The 17,912-nt window shown below is 40.4% G+C and overlaps 1 protein-coding gene across 2 annotated transcripts in view; it reads right to left on the bottom strand.

Annotated features, from left to right (window-relative positions):
- ARHGAP42 (Rho GTPase activating protein 42) overlaps positions 1-17,912 on the bottom strand; it is a 158,979-nt gene that overhangs the window by 40,418 nt on the left and 100,649 nt on the right. For both annotated transcript variants that reach the window (XM_026706881.2, XM_087937062.1), the window contains 3 exons: positions 10,436-10,540; positions 5,290-5,419; positions 2,163-2,263 (listed from right to left, as the gene is read on the bottom strand). In XM_026706881.2, the coding sequence (XP_026562666.2) occupies positions 2,163-2,263; positions 5,290-5,419; positions 10,436-10,540 (336 nt within the window). The remainder of the gene's footprint in view (positions 1-2,162; positions 2,264-5,289; positions 5,420-10,435; positions 10,541-17,912) is intronic.

The raw sequence follows: 17,912 nt of genomic DNA, 5'->3' as shown, positions 1-17,912 counted from the left end.
CTGTGGACCCTTGGAGGGCTATGATGTCATCATAGAGGGTCTACAAAGGCTTGAAGAAATGTTATCATTTAAACCTTGAGTTAAATCTTGGGGGGGTCCATGGCCACAAAAGGTATTTAAAGGGGGTCTGTGGTGAAGGTTGAGAATGATTGCATTAGAAGATAATGAATTTGTTGCTCTCTGTATATAGGAAATAATTAAAACTGAGCACCATCACTCTACACTTTACTTTTATTTCATTATCACATTTCCAAATCTTAACTTAACAGACATAAAACCACACTTATAATGTGACCAAAACTGCATCCAGTTTTGGTCACATTATTAAAAAGAAGTTGAGACTCTAGAACAGTAGCTAACCTTTTTGGGCTCTTGTGCCAAAAATTGTGTGCGTGCTTGCACACTCGCTCTTGCGTGCCAGCACCCAGAAGGCAACGCGCACCCTCACGTCCCCTACAGATGTGCACGCAATCCCCACCACCACATCTGCACTGTGCCTCACAGCTGATTTTTGGGCAGTTTGAGGTCTTTTTCAGCCTCTCAAAAGCTTGAGGAAGGCTTCTGCAGGCTTCTATACGCTTTGTAGGCCGAAATCTAGCCCCGTTTCATCACTTCCTGTTTTTCTGAAAATACCAGAAGTGACGAAACGGGGCTAGATTTCGGCCTACAAAGCTTGTAGAAGCCTTTGGGAGGCCGAAAAAGGCCTCAAACTGACCAAAAATCAGCTGTGAGTTTCGCACATGCACAGTGAGATATGTTTGCCTGCAGCTCATGTGCCAGCACAAATGGCTCTGTGTACCACCTGTGGCACATGTGTCATAGGTTCACCATCATGGCTCTAGAAAGAGTGCAGAGAAGAGCAACCAAGATGATTAGGGGACTGGAGGCTAAAACATACGATGAATGGTTACAGGAACTGGGCATGGCTAGTCTAGTGAAGAGAAGGACCAGGGGAGGCATGATAGCAGTCTTCCAATATTTGAGGGGCTGTCATAGAGAGGAAGGGGTCAAGCTATTTTCCAAGGTACCTGAAAGGAATAATGGATAGAAACTGATCAAGGAGAGATTCGATCTACAAATGAGGAAAATTTTTCTGACAGTGAGAACAATTGACCAATGGAACAGTTGTCCTTTGGAAGTTGTGGGAGCTTTATCACTGGAGGCTTTCAAGAAGAGTTTGGACTGCCATTTGTCAGAAATAGTGTAGGGTCTCCTGCTTGGGTGGGGGGTTGGACTAGATGACCTACAAGGTCCCTTCCAACTCGGTTAATCTGTTAATTTCTCCTAAGGATGTTACATTTTAAGACTTAAGATAGAATAGAGAGAGTGCCAGTTTGATCTAGTGGTTAAGGCACTGGACTACAAAAGCAGTAGACCAGAATTCTAGTCCCACCTTAGACATGAAAGCCAGTGGGTGACTTTGGGCCAATCATTCTCTTTCAGCAAAATTCATCTCACAGGGTTGTTGTGGGGAAAATAGGAGAAAGAAGGTGTGTTGGATATGTTCGCCGCCTTGAGTTACTTGTAAAAATAATGAAGGCAGGATCTTTGAAATATAATACAATATAATTTTGCCATATAATTTTGTTTAATAAATAAATGTTCTGGGGGATACAGACATCATTCTAGCCCAGTTTTCTTTTGCCATATAATTTTGTTTAATAAATAATAAATTAGTATTCTGGGAGATACAGACATCATTCTAGCCCCATTTTCTTTCAGATTCATAATAGCACTTATAGCAATTGCACTTAGACTTATATATCACTTCACAGTGCTTTTACAGCCCTCTCTAAGCGGTTTACAGAGTCAGCCTATTGCCCCCAACTATCTGGGTCCTCATTTTACCCAGCTCAGAAGGATGGAAGGCTGAGTCAACCTTGAGCCTGGTAAGAATCGAACTGCCAAATTGCAGGCAGTTCTGCATTCTAACAACTGCACCACCGCCGCTCTATATATATAAATGAATGTGAAGGTTAATTTAAACACAAAAAAATAATATTTTTTTCCCACTGGAAGACCTACTCCAAAAGAATACTGAACTCTTTACCCCCAACTTCTTAATACTACATTAAATACAATGTGCTTCAAGAAACACTATCCTTGGTAAACTTCGCAAGCAGATGACTAAAAAGTTGTTTGGCCTTCGGGATGATACTTACAACTTTCCCTCCAGATTTGGCTTCAGAAATACTCATTGTAAATGCTTTGGTCCCTTTGTCATATGTACAGTAATGTTTTATCCAAGCAAATCCCAGTGGTCCTAAAAAGAAGGGGGAAAAAACAAGGGTTGTGTTTTTTGGAAGATCACTAGAACAAAAAATTCACAACAAAGAAACCTTTTATGATAAAATTTATACTATAGCGATACAGTATAAACGAATTGTTATGAAAATATCAAATTTACTAATGATTCCTATTTCTAAGGCCACCTCACTTGTAGATGACTCTGTGTATGATATACTGATGATGTTACTTAGTTGGGTAATGAAACGTCTGCAAGAAAACCGCCAAGCTCAGAGAGGCACCAAGGATCCCACAGGATACTGGGAAGTGTACAAAATTAATTAAAAACAAAGGTACAAAAGCAATAAGCACCAAAAAGAAAAGGAAAATGCCCACCCTTGAAACAAGTTTTTCATGAGAGATGTCCTATATTACAAGGTGCTTAAGGTGTTTTCCCAAAATTAGCACCGAGTATTTTGAGATACGTGCGGGACACCTGATCTATTCTTATCATCCATCTCAAAATTACCACACAATAATAATAAATAAATAAGTAAGCTGGCCTGCCATATAGGAGGAGAAACGCACGTTCCCTTTGCATAGCCCGAACCAAGATGATCAGAGAACAATTGATGCTTTTACTGTATATCTGAGATCAAAATTACATTTGTGTCATCTTTCTCCCTTAGCCTAAACAAATGAGCAAATAATTTCCTCCACTACAACATCATGTCATCTTGGCCTTTCACTGTTTAATGAAGCACCGTGTGTGCCTGGCATTTTCCTATGTCCTTGCTCTCCTCTTAATAATGTCCAAGGTAATTTCCGCTTAACAGAGACCTTTGGGGTGGAGGGGTTGCCTTTTATTATTACCAGTTAATTAAAAGATAGAAGGGGAAAAAAAAATGGCTCAGAGCAAACAGTGGCTGTTCTGAAGCAGGTAAGGCAGCTTCAGAAAATCACTGTGAAGGAAAGAGCATTTTTTTTGTCACTTAGAAGCTGTTTAATAAGAGGAAACGGCAAAACATTTCAGTGAGATAATCCTAATCTCAAAGCTACTTGTTCCTCAGAGATCTGCTTTGAGGAGATTGAACATCTCCATTCCAGAACCAGCAATTTAACAATCATTTTTAAGTGGTTACGCAATATTGATTAAAAAAATCAAATGGATGTATCTGATATATGTCCCAGGAACAACCATGCTGTTGCTCTTATCATATGTATGATACAATGATGGAAACTCCTTGGGAAACTAATAAAAACTTCTGCCATTTGATGACATCTTGAAATATGCAAAGGGCTTATTTATAAACTGCTATTGCAAAATCTCTGTGCTTATTGGTTACTTCTTTCTAATGATTTATCATAAAGATCAGTTCTAGCATTTGGTCTTTCTACCTCAATGTGCAGGTGCCTTATCTTTCTAGTAAAATCTGAATTTTACTAAAATATGGACATCCCATAGTAAAATAGTAAATCTGGCAACAAAAGGCTTTCTACAGGTGCATTGATGTAGTTTGATAATAAGAGGAATAGTAATAACAACAACAACAATAATATCATTGGAGAAAGCAAAAGTAGTACCAATAACAATAAGCACATTGGGTATAATCACAAAAGAATTTGAACATCAAAGGCATTGACAAATTTACCATTAGTCAATTACCAAAGGCAGCTTTACTTAAAACAGCTTATGTCCTGCTATGATATCTCTAACATAAGGGCGTCAAACTGTAGGCCCAAGGATTGGATCCAGCCCATGTGGTGCTATGTGGCTGCCCTGGAAACAATGAAGGACTGATCTTCGGTGCCTCTGCCAACAAAAAAGGAATTCAGGAGGGTTGTGCGCGGCCCACCCAAGTTCCATTTTCGCAAGAAAGAGGGCTGGAGGAGGCCATTGCAGCCGAAAACAGAGCCCAGGAGGGATGCACATGTGTCCCCCCAACTCCATTTTGCGGGCACAGTGCCAGCAAAACAAATTACTAGTAAAAGTGGTATTTGATCACACGAGTGACATCGAACTGGCCACACCCACCCTGGCCCTCCAAGGTCAAACACAACCCTGATGCGGCCTTCGGTGAAATTCAGTTTGACACCCCTGCTCTAACACCACAAAAACATCAGCATCTGTCTATCCCAGATCCTTGGGGAAGACTTGATAGATGGGTAAAAATGCCAAATCCACTGTCAACATCTGGCTGACTGGCGCAACAAACCAATGTAACAGAAAAGAGTAGATAGTCTTCAACTTACAGTCATTGATTAGCGCCTGTTAGAAGTTATAATGGCACTGAAAAAAATGACCCATGACAAGTCCTTATACCTACACACAGTCATGTGATCAAAATTCGGGAGCTTGGCAACTGGCTTGCATTTATGATAGTTGCAGGATTCTGGAATAATGTGATTACCATTTCTGATCTTCTCAGCTGGTTTCTGACAAGGGGAAGTCAGGTTTATGGAACAACTGGGTGATTCATTTAACAACTGCAGTGATTCAATTAACAACTGGAGCAAAAAAAGGTCATAAAACTGAGCACATCTCACTTAACAACCTCCTTGCTTAGCAACAGAAATTCTGGTTCCAATTGTGTTTGTAAATTGGGGATTGCCATTATATATAATGTGTATTTAACTCTATGACGTATCAACCTGTGGTTAATGTCAGAATATTCATAAATTGGCAGGGGCATGGTAACAAGGTCAGCCAATGAATAGGCATAGCAACTAAGTCAGCCAATGAGGACTGCTTGGAAACTGAAACTGGAAGGAGCCTGGGTGTGGCTTTGTATTAAGCTCTGAGCTCTGAAACTGCAAATTTATCTGAGACTCTGAATCAAAACTGAAACTGTTCTCTGCTGTTCTCTCCTCTGCTTGTGTTTTTGCCTGTAACTGCTACCACATTGAAAGAATATGCAGTTGGTATTGTAAATTTACTTCATGTGTTATTATGTATATAAAGAAGTTAATGAATCCTGCTGAATCAATTATCTGTGTGTGATTTCTGCGACAAACTCTGACAGTTAACTTACAAATATATTGTGTGGCCTATTGACTACTCACGTTTCTCTTGGATGTAGAGGTAGCCCTCCATAGTCCACTGGCTCGGTGGCCTATAATCCTGGCTGGCAGACTTCATTCTCTGCATCAGTCGTTCCACTTCCTGACGCGTGCTTTCAAAATTATTCCTGGTCTAAGCAAACAGACAGAGAAAAAGAAAGAGGAGTACATCACATTTCTGAATAGAATGAGTTATACGCATTCTATTCGGAATGTGATCTAGTACAATTAGTAGTTTACTTCTGCATAAGCCACTGCTCTATTTCTATCTAAAATTTCTAAGGAAGAACTATAAGCTTGTTCCAATGGTTCTGAATGTATAAAGCATCCAGATTTATATATTTTTTCCCTATCTCCTTCTGCATCCAACATAAGGTAATCATGGTCTTCTTATATTATCATTTAGTTGTCCCTCTTCCCCTGGCAAATATTCAAACATGTAACCTACTGTCTGCTAATATAAGCATTACAGCCCAAGCAAAGTCTACAGCTTGTCAACATTTTTCAATTACTTTATGACTTCTCACTTAAGACCTTTAACTATGAAGGCACACATTAAAACAAGAGTGTCAAACCCACGTCATCATGTGACGTATTGTGACTTCCTACCTTCGCTAAACCGGGCGTGGCCAGCGCATGATGCATCCGGCCTGCGGGCACGAGTTGAACCCCCCCTGCATTAAAAACTACAAAAGCAAATGAGATAGGATAAGTGTCCTTGAAGGCCAGTAATGAAATATATACAGGTAGTTCTTGACTTATGACCATAATTGAGCCAAAAATGTATGCAGTTAAGAGAGACATTTGTTGAGTTTTGCCCCATTTTACAACCTTTTTTTGCTGATGGTTAAGGGAATCACTGTAGCTACAGTAAATTTGTAATACAACTGTTAATTGAATCTGTTTTCCCCTCTGACTTGGCTAGTCAGAACGTCGTAAAAGGGGATCACATGATGCCAGGACACTGCAGCTGTTATAGATATGAGCCAGTCTCCAGCATCTGAATTTTGATCATGTGACATGGGGAAGTAGCAATGGTTGTAAGTGTGAAAAACAGTCATAAATCACTTTTTTCACTGCCACTGTAACTTCAAACGGTCACTAAATGAATGGTTGTTAAGTCGAGGATTCCCTGCACCAGTATAAGCTGTGGTGGCACAGAGGTGAGAATGCAGCATTGCAGGCTAATTCTGCCAACTGCCAGGAGTTCAATCCTGACCGGCTCAAGGTTGACTCAGCCTTCCATCCTTCTGAGTTTGGTAAAATGAGGACCCTGACTGTTGGGGGAACAGACTGACTCTGTAAACCGCTTAGAGAGAGAGGGCTGTTAAGCACTGTGAGGCGGCATATAAGTCTAAGTGCTATTGTACATAGACTTACATGTTCAGTGTAAAGTCCTACACTTAGGCAAGAAAAACCAAAAGTACACATATAGACTGAGTGAAACCTGGCTTAATAGCAGTAACTGTGAGAGCGATCTTGGAGTCTTAGTGGACAATCAGCTAAATAGGAGCAGCAGCAGCCAAAAAAGCTAATGCAATCCTAAGTTGCATTAATACAATCAAGATCAAGTGAGGTACTAACGCTACTCTATAAACACTTAGTAATACTGCATCCAGTTTTGGTCACCACACTATTAAAAAGATGTTGAGACTCTAGAAAAAGTGCAGAGAAGAGCAATCAGGATGATTTGGGGACTGGAGACTAAAACATATGAAGAATGGTTACAGGAACTGGGCCTGGCTAGTCTAGGGAAGAGAAGGACCAGGGGAGACAAGATAGCAGTCTTCCAATATTTGAGGGGCTGCCACAGAGAGGAGGGGGTGTCAAGCTATTTTCCAAAGCACCTGAAGGCCAGACAGGGAATAATGGATGGAAACTGATCAAGGAGAGATTCAACCTGGAAATAAGAAGAAATGTTCTGACAGTGAGAACAATCAACCAATGGAACAGCTTGCCTTCAGAAGTTGTGGGAGCTTGATCACTGAAGGCTTTCAAGAAGAGACTGGACTGCCATCTGTCAGAAATGGTGTAGGGTCTCCTGCTTGGGCAGGGGGTTGGACTAGATGACCTTCAAGGTCCCTTCCAACTCTGATTATGTTATCTGCTATTGCATTTAATAGAACTATTCTGCCTAACATCTACAAAACCTAATATATTAATATACGTGCCTTTATAACTATAACTATTATAAGCCTATAAAGGCAAGTGCCTTTATAACTCCTCCGAATACAAATGGCTATTAGTAAGCAAACTATACAGTATATCTGAAGAGAATGCTAATATTATATATTAGTGTACAATTAGCTAGCATCTTAACATTGCAGGTCTCCATTAGTGTTTGTCACGAAAACCTAACTGCAACTGTATTTTTTTCAAGTACAGATATAGAATCTCTCCTCTGCTAATAAAGTAAAAAGACTTCAAGGCAACAACATTATCACATTCATGTAAAGTGGCCTTGGAGGATATTTATTATTTTTAGCCAAGCACCAAATAAGCCAAAAAGAAACTCAGGAATTAAAAGTTTTTCCGTCTCTCTTTCAACTTATTGTTGAAGATGACATCTTTAACACTAAGTACAGAGGCTTTTCACAAGGTCAACAATTGGCAGGAATCATTGTGAAATGTAACCAGAGTTGTGGGATCTAACTAATCTCACAATGACCTGTAAATTTCCTCAGCGGTGTGGCTAAAATGCATCCCCTTTGCTCTTGCAAAATAGAAAATTAGAGCAACAGTGACCCCTGGTGCTTTTAAAACCAACACTTCAGATATGATCTTAACAAGTACGCACTTTCCTTTTGCTCCCTGCGTTCAGGTTTTACAATTCTGTTTAGGGAACATAAAATATGAAACAGTAAATATGGAATTTTTGCCTCCTCAGTTTGAATTGTTGACATTTGGAAGTTTGTATGAGGATCACCGTTTTCTCTTCCTCTTCTTAATTCAGAGATTAAGAAACTTCTATTTATCTGTTCTCTCCTTCTAGGCAGCAATTTGGATTTGCTCCAAAGGTAAAACAGATGACAACACAAGAATTAAAAGTATTTTGAGGACTGACATCCACAATACTTCATTGTCTTCAATCATTGCACTCTACATTAATAAGCTGTTCAGCACTAAGCATATTTTCAGACTAACTCACCCTAATATTTTTTTTAGTTCCTTTTACATTCCAGTTATCTGTCCATGGAAATTCTCAGTCCTCCAGATCAGGGTTGTCCCAAAGTTGCTTTTTTCAAGAGGCAACTGGACTTTCTGGTTTTTGTTTGAAGATATTTTGCTTCTCATCCAAGAAGCTTCTTCAGCTTCTTGAAGTGAAACGTCTTCAAAGAAAAACCAGAAAGTCCAGTTGCCTCTTGGAAAAGCACTTTTGGGACATTCCAGTTATCTGGGATTAAGATGGAAAGGGGGGAGGGGGAAACTACATTAAACCATAATAAATATAAAATGCATTTTGTGACATATCCACAGAGGAGCCTCTGTGGCGCAGTGGTTAGAGTGCAGTATTGCAAGCTACCTCTGCAGTCAGCTGCCTACAATTTGGCAGTTCAAATCCCACCAAGGCTCAAGGTTGACTCAGCCTTCCATCCTTCCAAGGTGGGTAAAATGAGGACCCAAATTGTTGGGGGCAATATGCTGACTCTCTAAACCAAGTAGAGAGGGCTGTAAAGCACTATAAAGTGGTATATAAGTCTAAGTGCTATTGCTATATTCGCTCCCATTTATTGAAATTATGTTTCCACATGTCCTGATGTCAATTAAAATTGCTCAAAGACCCTAGACTTGCAATTCTTAAGGATCCTTATCCCACGTGACTTTTTATAGACATCTCATAAAAATGGGAAGTTGGCGTGCTGCAGAACAAAATTCTACTCTCAGCGTTTTTATTTTCAGAATGCATCTGGACTTCTAACAGGCCAGTAAGAAAAACGAAAACAAAAAAATAACAGATGATCAAAGCACTTGCTCTGCTTTGAAGTGTGTCCATTTGTGGAGCTGAACAATAAAAGGTAACAGGAAGATGGGTGGCAGATAACATTCCATTTAAGCAGTGCTTTTTAGCTGCATATAACCATATTACATGTAGTCCTTGACTTACAACCGTTTATTTCAAGGGTCTTCTTTGGCAAGTTCAAGACTTGTGGCCTTCAACTCCCAGAATTCCTGAGCTAACATGACTGGAGGTAGAATTCTGGAAGTTGAAGTCCACAAGCCTTAAAACTGTCAAGTTTGAAGACCCCTGGTTTATTTAGTGACCGCCTGAACTTACAACGGCACTGAAAAATATACTTATGACCATTTTTCACACTTACAATTGTTGCAGCATTCCTGTGGTCAAATGATCAAAATTTGGGCACTTGTCAACTGGCTCATATTTATGACGGCCGCAGGGTCCCGGGGTCATGTGATCCCCTTTTGCAACTTTGAGCCCAAAATTTAAGTTGCTAAGTGAGAAATTTGTTAAAAGTTGAGTTTTGCCCCACTTTACAACTTTTCCTTGTTCTTTTTTACAACTTCACCTTCGTTAAGTGAATCACTGCAGTTGTTAAATTAGTAACTCGGTTGTTAAGTGAAACAGGCTTCCCCATTGACTTTGCTTGTCAGAAGGTCACAAAAGGTGATTATTTGACTCCGAGACAACAGCAACCATCATAAATGTGAGTGGTCAAGCATCTAAATGTAAATCACACTGAACCATGGAGATGCTGCAATGATCATAAGTCTGAAAAATGGTGATAAGTCACTTTTTTTCAGTGATGTTGTAACTTTGAATGGCCATTAAGTCAACTGTTGTAAACCAAGGACTACCTGTACTTGCTTATAACTTAGGGATGTTAAACTTGATTTTCCAAGGTAGAGACCTGATATGTCTGTTCCTTGGAATTATAATTTATAATTTGTGGTTTTAATGTTGTTGTTTTTGTATTCTAAGCCACCTAGAATCATGAGATGGGAGGCAAATAAATTTCAAAATAGATAAAAAATAAATAAACATGATAAGCAATGCAGGAAAGTTTGTGCATATGTGCCTGAAATTATTCATTTTATATTCTAGAGGTTTCAACGTTGTAACTGAATTGGGCATTCATCACAAAGGTATTCAGTTATTCAAAAAATTGTAGTAAATGAAATTTAGCCTTACATTCTGCAAATTGAACTGCAGCTGTTGCTTGTACGGTGCAAATTCCTGGGCCAGCTCGTACCCCTCATGGTAAAATGTAAATAATCCCTGAAGAAATGCCAAAAGCTGGAAAAAAAAGAGAAAAACAATACAAACGAGAACAAAACAAAATAGAATCAAAACCCAGATGAAGTGTGTGAAATTCATTTTATCCATAGTTGTAATGGAAAAAACATGGATCAATGTCTGTGAAGAAATTAAAAGGACAAAATATTAAAACAAAACATGGTTTCTTTCTCTGGCTTTTTCAAAGAAGAATTGAGACTTTGATGCATCATTCTAAGCACAGTTCGTTAGCCCATCATAGAAGCTGACTGCTAGCACAAAGATGCTGTTTGTAGCTATGCCATGATGGAACTTAGCCCAAGATGCAAATGTTGTCTCTTTTAAAGTCATTGACAGAAATCAGGAGGTAGGATAGCAGAAAAAAATAGAAAACAAGGCCAAGCTACAAGGCAAGGATGTCCAACCTTGGCAACTTTAAGACTTGTGGACTTCAACTCCCAGAATTCCCCAGCTAGTAAGTTGTCAAGGTTGGATACCCCAACTACAGGGCAAGGATAGGAATGGAAGACTGACTGGTCCAAGGAATTAGGATGTAAGCCAGAAAGGAGCATGAAAGGTAAATAGGGAAAGAAAAAAGAAGAGAAAGAGATCCAAACATAAAAGCTGTTGTATCTTATTGAGAATAATTATTGTGATAACAAATTGAATCTGAACATTCACCATAACTGCAGAGACCATGCAGCATTGGCTAATATTTTAGGTCTTCTATTATCAGCAGATACTTCAAAGCAGTGGTGGGATTCAATTTTTTTTTTTACTACCGGTTCTGTGGGCGTGGCTTGGTGGGCGTGGCAGGGGAAGGATACTGTAAAATCTCCAATCAGAGGGGGTACTTGCCAGTTCTCTCCCCAAATTTCCGCTACCGGTTCTCCAGAACTGGTCAGGACCTGCTGAATACCACCTCTGCTTCACAGTTTCAAAGTGACAACTTGATAGCTAAAACTAGTACACAGGCTTACACGTGTGGTCGGAGATAAAGGAACAATGAATTGCATTGTCTCCATTCCAGATTGTAGCAAAAGGATGAGATTCAGGAAGAACATTCAAAGTAAGACCAAAGTTAAGTCCATCTTCTAATTAACCAGAGTATCATTTTTTACAGCAGTAAGCAAAACTTTTATTAAGCCTTTTATCAATTTTAGCATTATTAATGCTTGTTAATGCTGCTAATTTCAGCATCAAAGTTGAAGATTATTTTTGCAAATGAGTGCAAGCTTCCATTAATTTTCCCTAATTTTTCAATGCAGTATCAAGGTGTAACTACCATGTCAGCAGGTTCAGATTATTTATGTTTGTTCTTAAATAATTAATCTTAGACAACTCCTGACACTAGATGGCAGTCATGGCAAATTTATTGCAAACTGCCAAATCTCATATAAAGAATTTATTTTTCGGAAATCCCTACTTTAAACACTTTTGTTAATAAACTACAGAAAAGTTAAATACTAGAATGTTTACTCTCTCACTGACCTGATACATGCAGTCACTTCTAAATGCGGGGGGGGGAGTAAATTTAATAAATAAATGTAGGTCTGGTTTAGCACTGCGTAAGAAATAGAGCTATATGAATCATCCAGCAAACTTCGGTGTAAAAAGTCCTGTATGAAGTAATATAAATGGTTCTAAGGTGTCTCCACAGATCTTCCATCAGTTTGAGACCCGGAATTGTGAAGATTTCAGACGTGGATCCTGAATCATCTCAGACACTTGTACCTGAATTCATATATAGTCTTAAGATGGGTTGGAAAGTAGGTGAGCGGGCAGGGAAATAATGATCATTGTCACCGGTCAGCAGGAAGAGAAATTAAGTTTCTAGCTAGGTCTTATACAGCAGGGGTCGCCAACCAGTGGGCCGGGGACCACTGGTGGTCCGCGAGAAAATTTTGGTGGTCCGCAGAGAAATGTCACCCCCAAAGCACCCCCCAAGCCATTAATGTGGAGTGTGAAGGATGTATGTTTGTGTTTATATTCATGGTCAAGATGTGCACTGAAGATGGCGTTTGATTTCATTGTACGAGGTGCAATAACAATAAAGTAAACTAACTAATCCAGGCTCCGCGGGAACACAAGGCTGTGCCGCCCACATGGCCCGCGGGAACACAAAGCTTGCATCGCTTGCATTTTGAACACAAGGTAGTGAGGGGAGGGGGAAAAGGGCGGAGGGAGGGAACTTGCCCCCAAGTGCCCCACGTACCTCGCATGGCCACCTGACTGCTTCTTTCTTCTTCTGCTTTTGGCTGCACGCAAGGAAAGCAGCAAAAGTCTTTCTTTCTCTCCCCCAAACTCCACCAGAAATGAGTCTTTGGGACCCTGCAAGGCATCCTGCTCCAAGAGGCTGCGCCAGTGCGACAAGTCTCACAAAGACTTATTTCTGGCAGAGTCTGGGGGAGAGAAAGAAAGACTTCTGCTGCTTTCCTTGTATTAAGCCAAAAGTCTCTCTCTCTCTCTCCCCCACCCGCTGAGAACGGAGCTGGAAACAGTATCTTGCAATCCCAAATAAAGAATGATCGATTACTAGAAAAACAGGGTGGGGAATTTTCCTGCAGACTTTTGGAGGGATTTTCCCAGGGTCTCTGGTCTGCGAGATTTAAAATGTTGAGTTTGGTGGTCCCTGAGGTCCAAAAGGTTGGCGACTCCTGCTATACAGTGTCCTTTGGTGATGGAATATTGTTTGAATTCCCAGGAGAGAGGGTGCATTTCACAGAAGCAAAAGTTAGCACAGTTTAGAGAATGAGAATTGAGACAGCTCCTTTCTATTGGTTCCCAGAATATATGCTTTATGGTGCAAGGAACTGCTTTAGTTTGGCAAGACTTCTGCCTATAGGCGAGGGACAATAAAGAAAAACCGGTTAGAAGAGTCTCAATCTTTCTTGCTTTTTTGGAAGCCTGATACTCTTTAGGTGAAGAGTTTCTCTGTATCTTGAGTAATGTGTACAAGGTTGAACAATCTCTCTACTGTGGCAGCAAGACATTTTTCATTACATTACTGCCAACCACAGATGTCTTCAGGATCCAACATTTTTGAGAGTGTGATGCCAACGTGATGCAAGCTCCAACCCTTTCATGCATCAATACAAAACTGCTGTCTATCATCTTCTCCTTCCTTTGCCACTTTCCAGAACTGGTTTCTTTTTTGGTAACCTGGTTTCTTTTTCTTCCTTCCTTCCTTCCTTCCTTCCTTCCTTCCTTCCTTCGGAAACAAATGCAAAAATTGTGGGAAGAAAGCAGGAGTGGGCTTCAGCTGGTTTGTGCCAGTTCAGCCGAACCAGATGTTAATTTTACATCTGGTTCAGCAAACCAGTAGTTCCAATGACTGGCTGACCCTGCTCATCCCTGCCCTTTCCCTCCCAGGAGTCCCCACGTGGCCCAATTTGGATCGCAGGAACACTCAGGGAGGGCGAAAAATGGGCCTCCCAGAGCCTCTGGAAGGCTGGAAACAGGCCCATTTCCAGCCTCCAGAGAGCCTCCGGAGCCCAGGGAGGGCAAAATGGACCTGTTTCCGCTCCCAGGATGGTGCAGGAGGCAGACTAGGCCACACCCACCATGCCCACGCCCACCCAGCAATGGGGCAGAGAACCGGTTGTTAAATTATTTGAAGCCCACCCCCGGGAGAAAGACCAAGCAAGAAAGCAAGCAAAAGGGCACGAAATCAAGTACAATTAGGATAAAAGAAGACAGGGCATCCAGGGAAAGTCTTTCTCTGCCCCACTTTAGAAATGCAACTAGAAGATGGCATTTCTGGGTGGGTAGGTGAGCCCGAGGAACATCTCCAGGATGATCATTCAAATTACAAAAAAAGGCCAAGTCCTCTTCTCTACTTGGGCCACCTGCTTCTTGGAAGGTAATTTTGCTTGTTCAAGAGTTACCCTGCAGTCAAGATAATTTAATAAGCATCCGGGTGTAAAATATGACTGGGAGAAGGGATTAACTGTTTTTAATCTGAGCTCAGTAATTAAAATATAATTTTCAACCAGCAGGATTTTAATCACACCATTCAGATCCTTAAAACTGAATAGCGGTAAGTTTACAAGCTTCTCCCTTTTCCTTCCAGGCCTATGAAGAAATCAAAAACCTCTTTCCCCCCCCTATTTTTGACCCAACAAACAGTGACTAATATAAATTTCCAGTTCATATGCAATATGTATCAACCTGGTTTATTCATTGCAATAACCCATAATTAAGGCAGCCAGGTTTAGAAATAACACTGAAGTTAAATGAAATTAAGAATCAAAATCTTTGGATCTCCTTGGGCTATCATGAAAATGGACAAAGGGTAGTAAGTAGCTAGCTAACATTTATTCTAATTTCAATTCAGCCACTAGGTTGGTTATCTTGGGATGTATCTGAATGTCAGATTGCAATTTCTTTTGTGGTTTTCATGAATACACAGTAGCCAGGTTAAATGAGTGAATCTATTTGTTGCTTGTATTTTGGTGTTACTTAATATAGATAATTTTAATTTATCATAATTATATATCACTGAACTGTTCCTGTTTCTAGATTGCTTAAGTCAAGGGTCTTCAAACTTGGCAAGTTTAAGACTTGTGGACTTCAATTACCAGAATTCCTCAGCTAACATGACTGGAAGAGGAATTCTGGGAGTTGAAGTCCACAAGTCTTAAAGCTGTCAAATTTGAAGACCCCTGGCTTAAGTGAATAAAAGCAATGAAAACAGATTTTAAAAAGCTAAAAGTTAAGTCAAGTGAAAATCTATGCATTTTAAAACTTCTATAAAATCCACACAGTATGCTACTACTTCCAGTAAAGAAATAAAGTCTTTTAAGTTGAATTTATAGATACCAACTTAGTTTTCTTGGAAACAACACAGAAATTGCTTGTTATTTGCCTCTTCTGGAATATTCTTTCAAATTCCCAGATTATTTATAACCTATGTATTTTTTGAAGATCTCCCATCCAAGCCTTATCTTAGATTTCAAGTCTAAACAAGATCAACTAGATAGTGTCACCTCAGAGATATTATAGGGCTGTGATGGTGAATCTATGGCACGTATGCTTGAAATGGCATGCAGAGCCATTTTTCTGGGCATGTCAGCTGTCGGCCATTGCTCTTCTGGGTTCTGGCATGTGCATGCGCACTGGCCAGCTGGTCTTTGCACATGTGGGAGCACTGGAAACTGGAAGCAACTGGAGCAGCTCTTAAGTGCATGGTTGTATGAACCTAGCTACAGATGTGAACCAATCAGTTTTGATTTTTTCAAGTAGTCTCCACCAATATCCTCCACATTACTGAATCTTCCCAGTTAGATTCAATGCTCCTTTTGGGGCTAAACTCAAGGAAAACCTCTATGGAGATTCTCAGGTCATGGTTGTCCCAAAGGTGTTTTTTTCAAGAGGCAACTGGACTTTCTGGTTTTTCTTAGAAGATGTTTCACTTCTCATCCAAGAAGCTTCAGCTTCAAAACAACAACAACAACAACCCAGAAAGTCCAGTTGGCTCTTGAACAAAGCACCTTTGGGTCAAGGAACCAAGGAACCCAGTTTTTCTCCCTTAAAATCTAGTCTCATATCTTGATGTGGAGAACTGGATATTTCCATGTCTGGAAATTTCTATCTATCCATCCTAGAGATGTTAAGTCTTCAAGATGTCAATCTTGAAGGCAGCAATAGTCTTCAGAATAGACCAATTTGGCACAGGTCAGAGACAATCTCTTAAATAATTTAGAACTTGCAATTCTAAAAAAATTCACGAATTCTAGTACTGTTCTGACCAAGGCTTCCTGAGACTGTAATTAAGCACACGCTTAGCCCAAACAACTCTTGTTTTATTTCAACGCTGGGAATTATGTTCATTCCCAGCCCATAATGAGTCCCAAACAGTCTCTCGAAATAAGCACCCACCTTTATCTCCTTTGAATTGCTGCCAACTAAAGTGCCAAATTAACTGTAAAAAGCAAAATGAAATACAATGGCCACACAGAGCTTCGAGGTTTAATCTGAACAGAGCAAACGACTTTGCTTTCTGCAAAGGTTTCTCCACCTTTGCACTTCCTTTATACCTTATGGAAGGGGCAATCACCTCCAAGCCTTACTTCTGAGTCGCCCCTTTTGTCTTAGCTGCTCTTGCCTTCTGGCAGCTCTGCGCACAGGGAACAGGCTCCCCTTGTTCCACTGCCTCACTGCTGCCAGATTCTGGAGGCTCCGGAGTCAGCACATAATTCCCAGATGGTACTGGCCCCATCTCCGTATCGGACACAGGACCCTTGTCTGAGTCCTCCCCAGACTCCCAGACTGGTCGCTGTTCTTCCCACTGTCCTATTCTGCTGCTATCTGCACAGGCTGCCAGCTAACCACAACAAGTACACTTAGTGCTTGATATCTAGGACTGGAGCATTCACAGATTTATCTTGTTACTCATCTTGTGGGCTATTCATCTACAAAGGATTTCCATGGCCAGATGTTACAGAGTGAAGCTCCTGCAGTACAGCAGGATGATGTTGGAACTAAAGGTGAACAGGTCCTTTCCCCCCCTTATTCCTGCTCCTTAAGAAGGCGGTTGGAAAAGATGTCAGAGAGGGAATGATGATCGCATTAATTATTTCTTAGTAGGCCTAGTAATTTTCTTTCATCTGTTGCAGAGCTAATTACAAAATTCCTCAGAATCTGACCTTCTTCAGAATTAATCTTGTGGTAAATCACTTAGGCATCTAGGACAACTGCCTCAGAGTGTGGAGGGTCTCTTCATCTTCAGCATAACACCAGATGTTCAACTGTACTGGTGATGGTCAGGAAGCCACCCACATGGTGATGATCTACAGTACATCCAAGTAAAAATGTTTTCCTTGTTTATCCTACCAACATTTGCTGGATTCACATTCATCTGGTTCCTGCTGTCTCTCTATCCTAAGGAACTGACTTCATCTTTTTCAAAAATTTCTCGCTATCATTTTCCATGAACAGGTGGATTCATTTTTCTAATGTCTCTGAACCAGAAACATTTACGGCCTTTGTCTACTGTGATTTCAGATATATAGTTTTTTCCCTAAGAAACTGATAGTCATGTCTGCTTGCAGAGTTAGCAAAGCTGGCTGCCCTCAAGGTGAACCAGCCAGACCTTATTTTTCACAAGGATAAAGCTGCTTTTTATATTATTTCTCACAATGGTTGTGACTGTTAACTATTGTAGCCAGGAATTCATTCTAACTATTTTTTTCCCCATACCCATTGACTGCTTCAAATTTCAGACATACGTCATTCTATAGAACATAGAATAACAGAATAAAGGGTTGGAAGGGACCTTGGAAGTCTTCCAGTCAACTCCCTTCTTGAGTAGAAAACCCTTATATTGGGGTCTTCAAATTTGACAGCTTTAAGACTTGTGGACTTCAACTCCCAGAATTCCTCCTCAGGGATG

The sequence above is a fragment of the Pseudonaja textilis genome, chromosome 7 (assembly GCF_049901715.1).
Source record: "Pseudonaja textilis isolate UNSWEBS1 chromosome 7, rPseTex1.2, whole genome shotgun sequence".
Taxonomy (NCBI): domain Eukaryota; kingdom Metazoa; phylum Chordata; class Lepidosauria; order Squamata; family Elapidae; genus Pseudonaja; species Pseudonaja textilis.
This window is presented reverse-complemented; position numbering and strand designations above follow the sequence as displayed.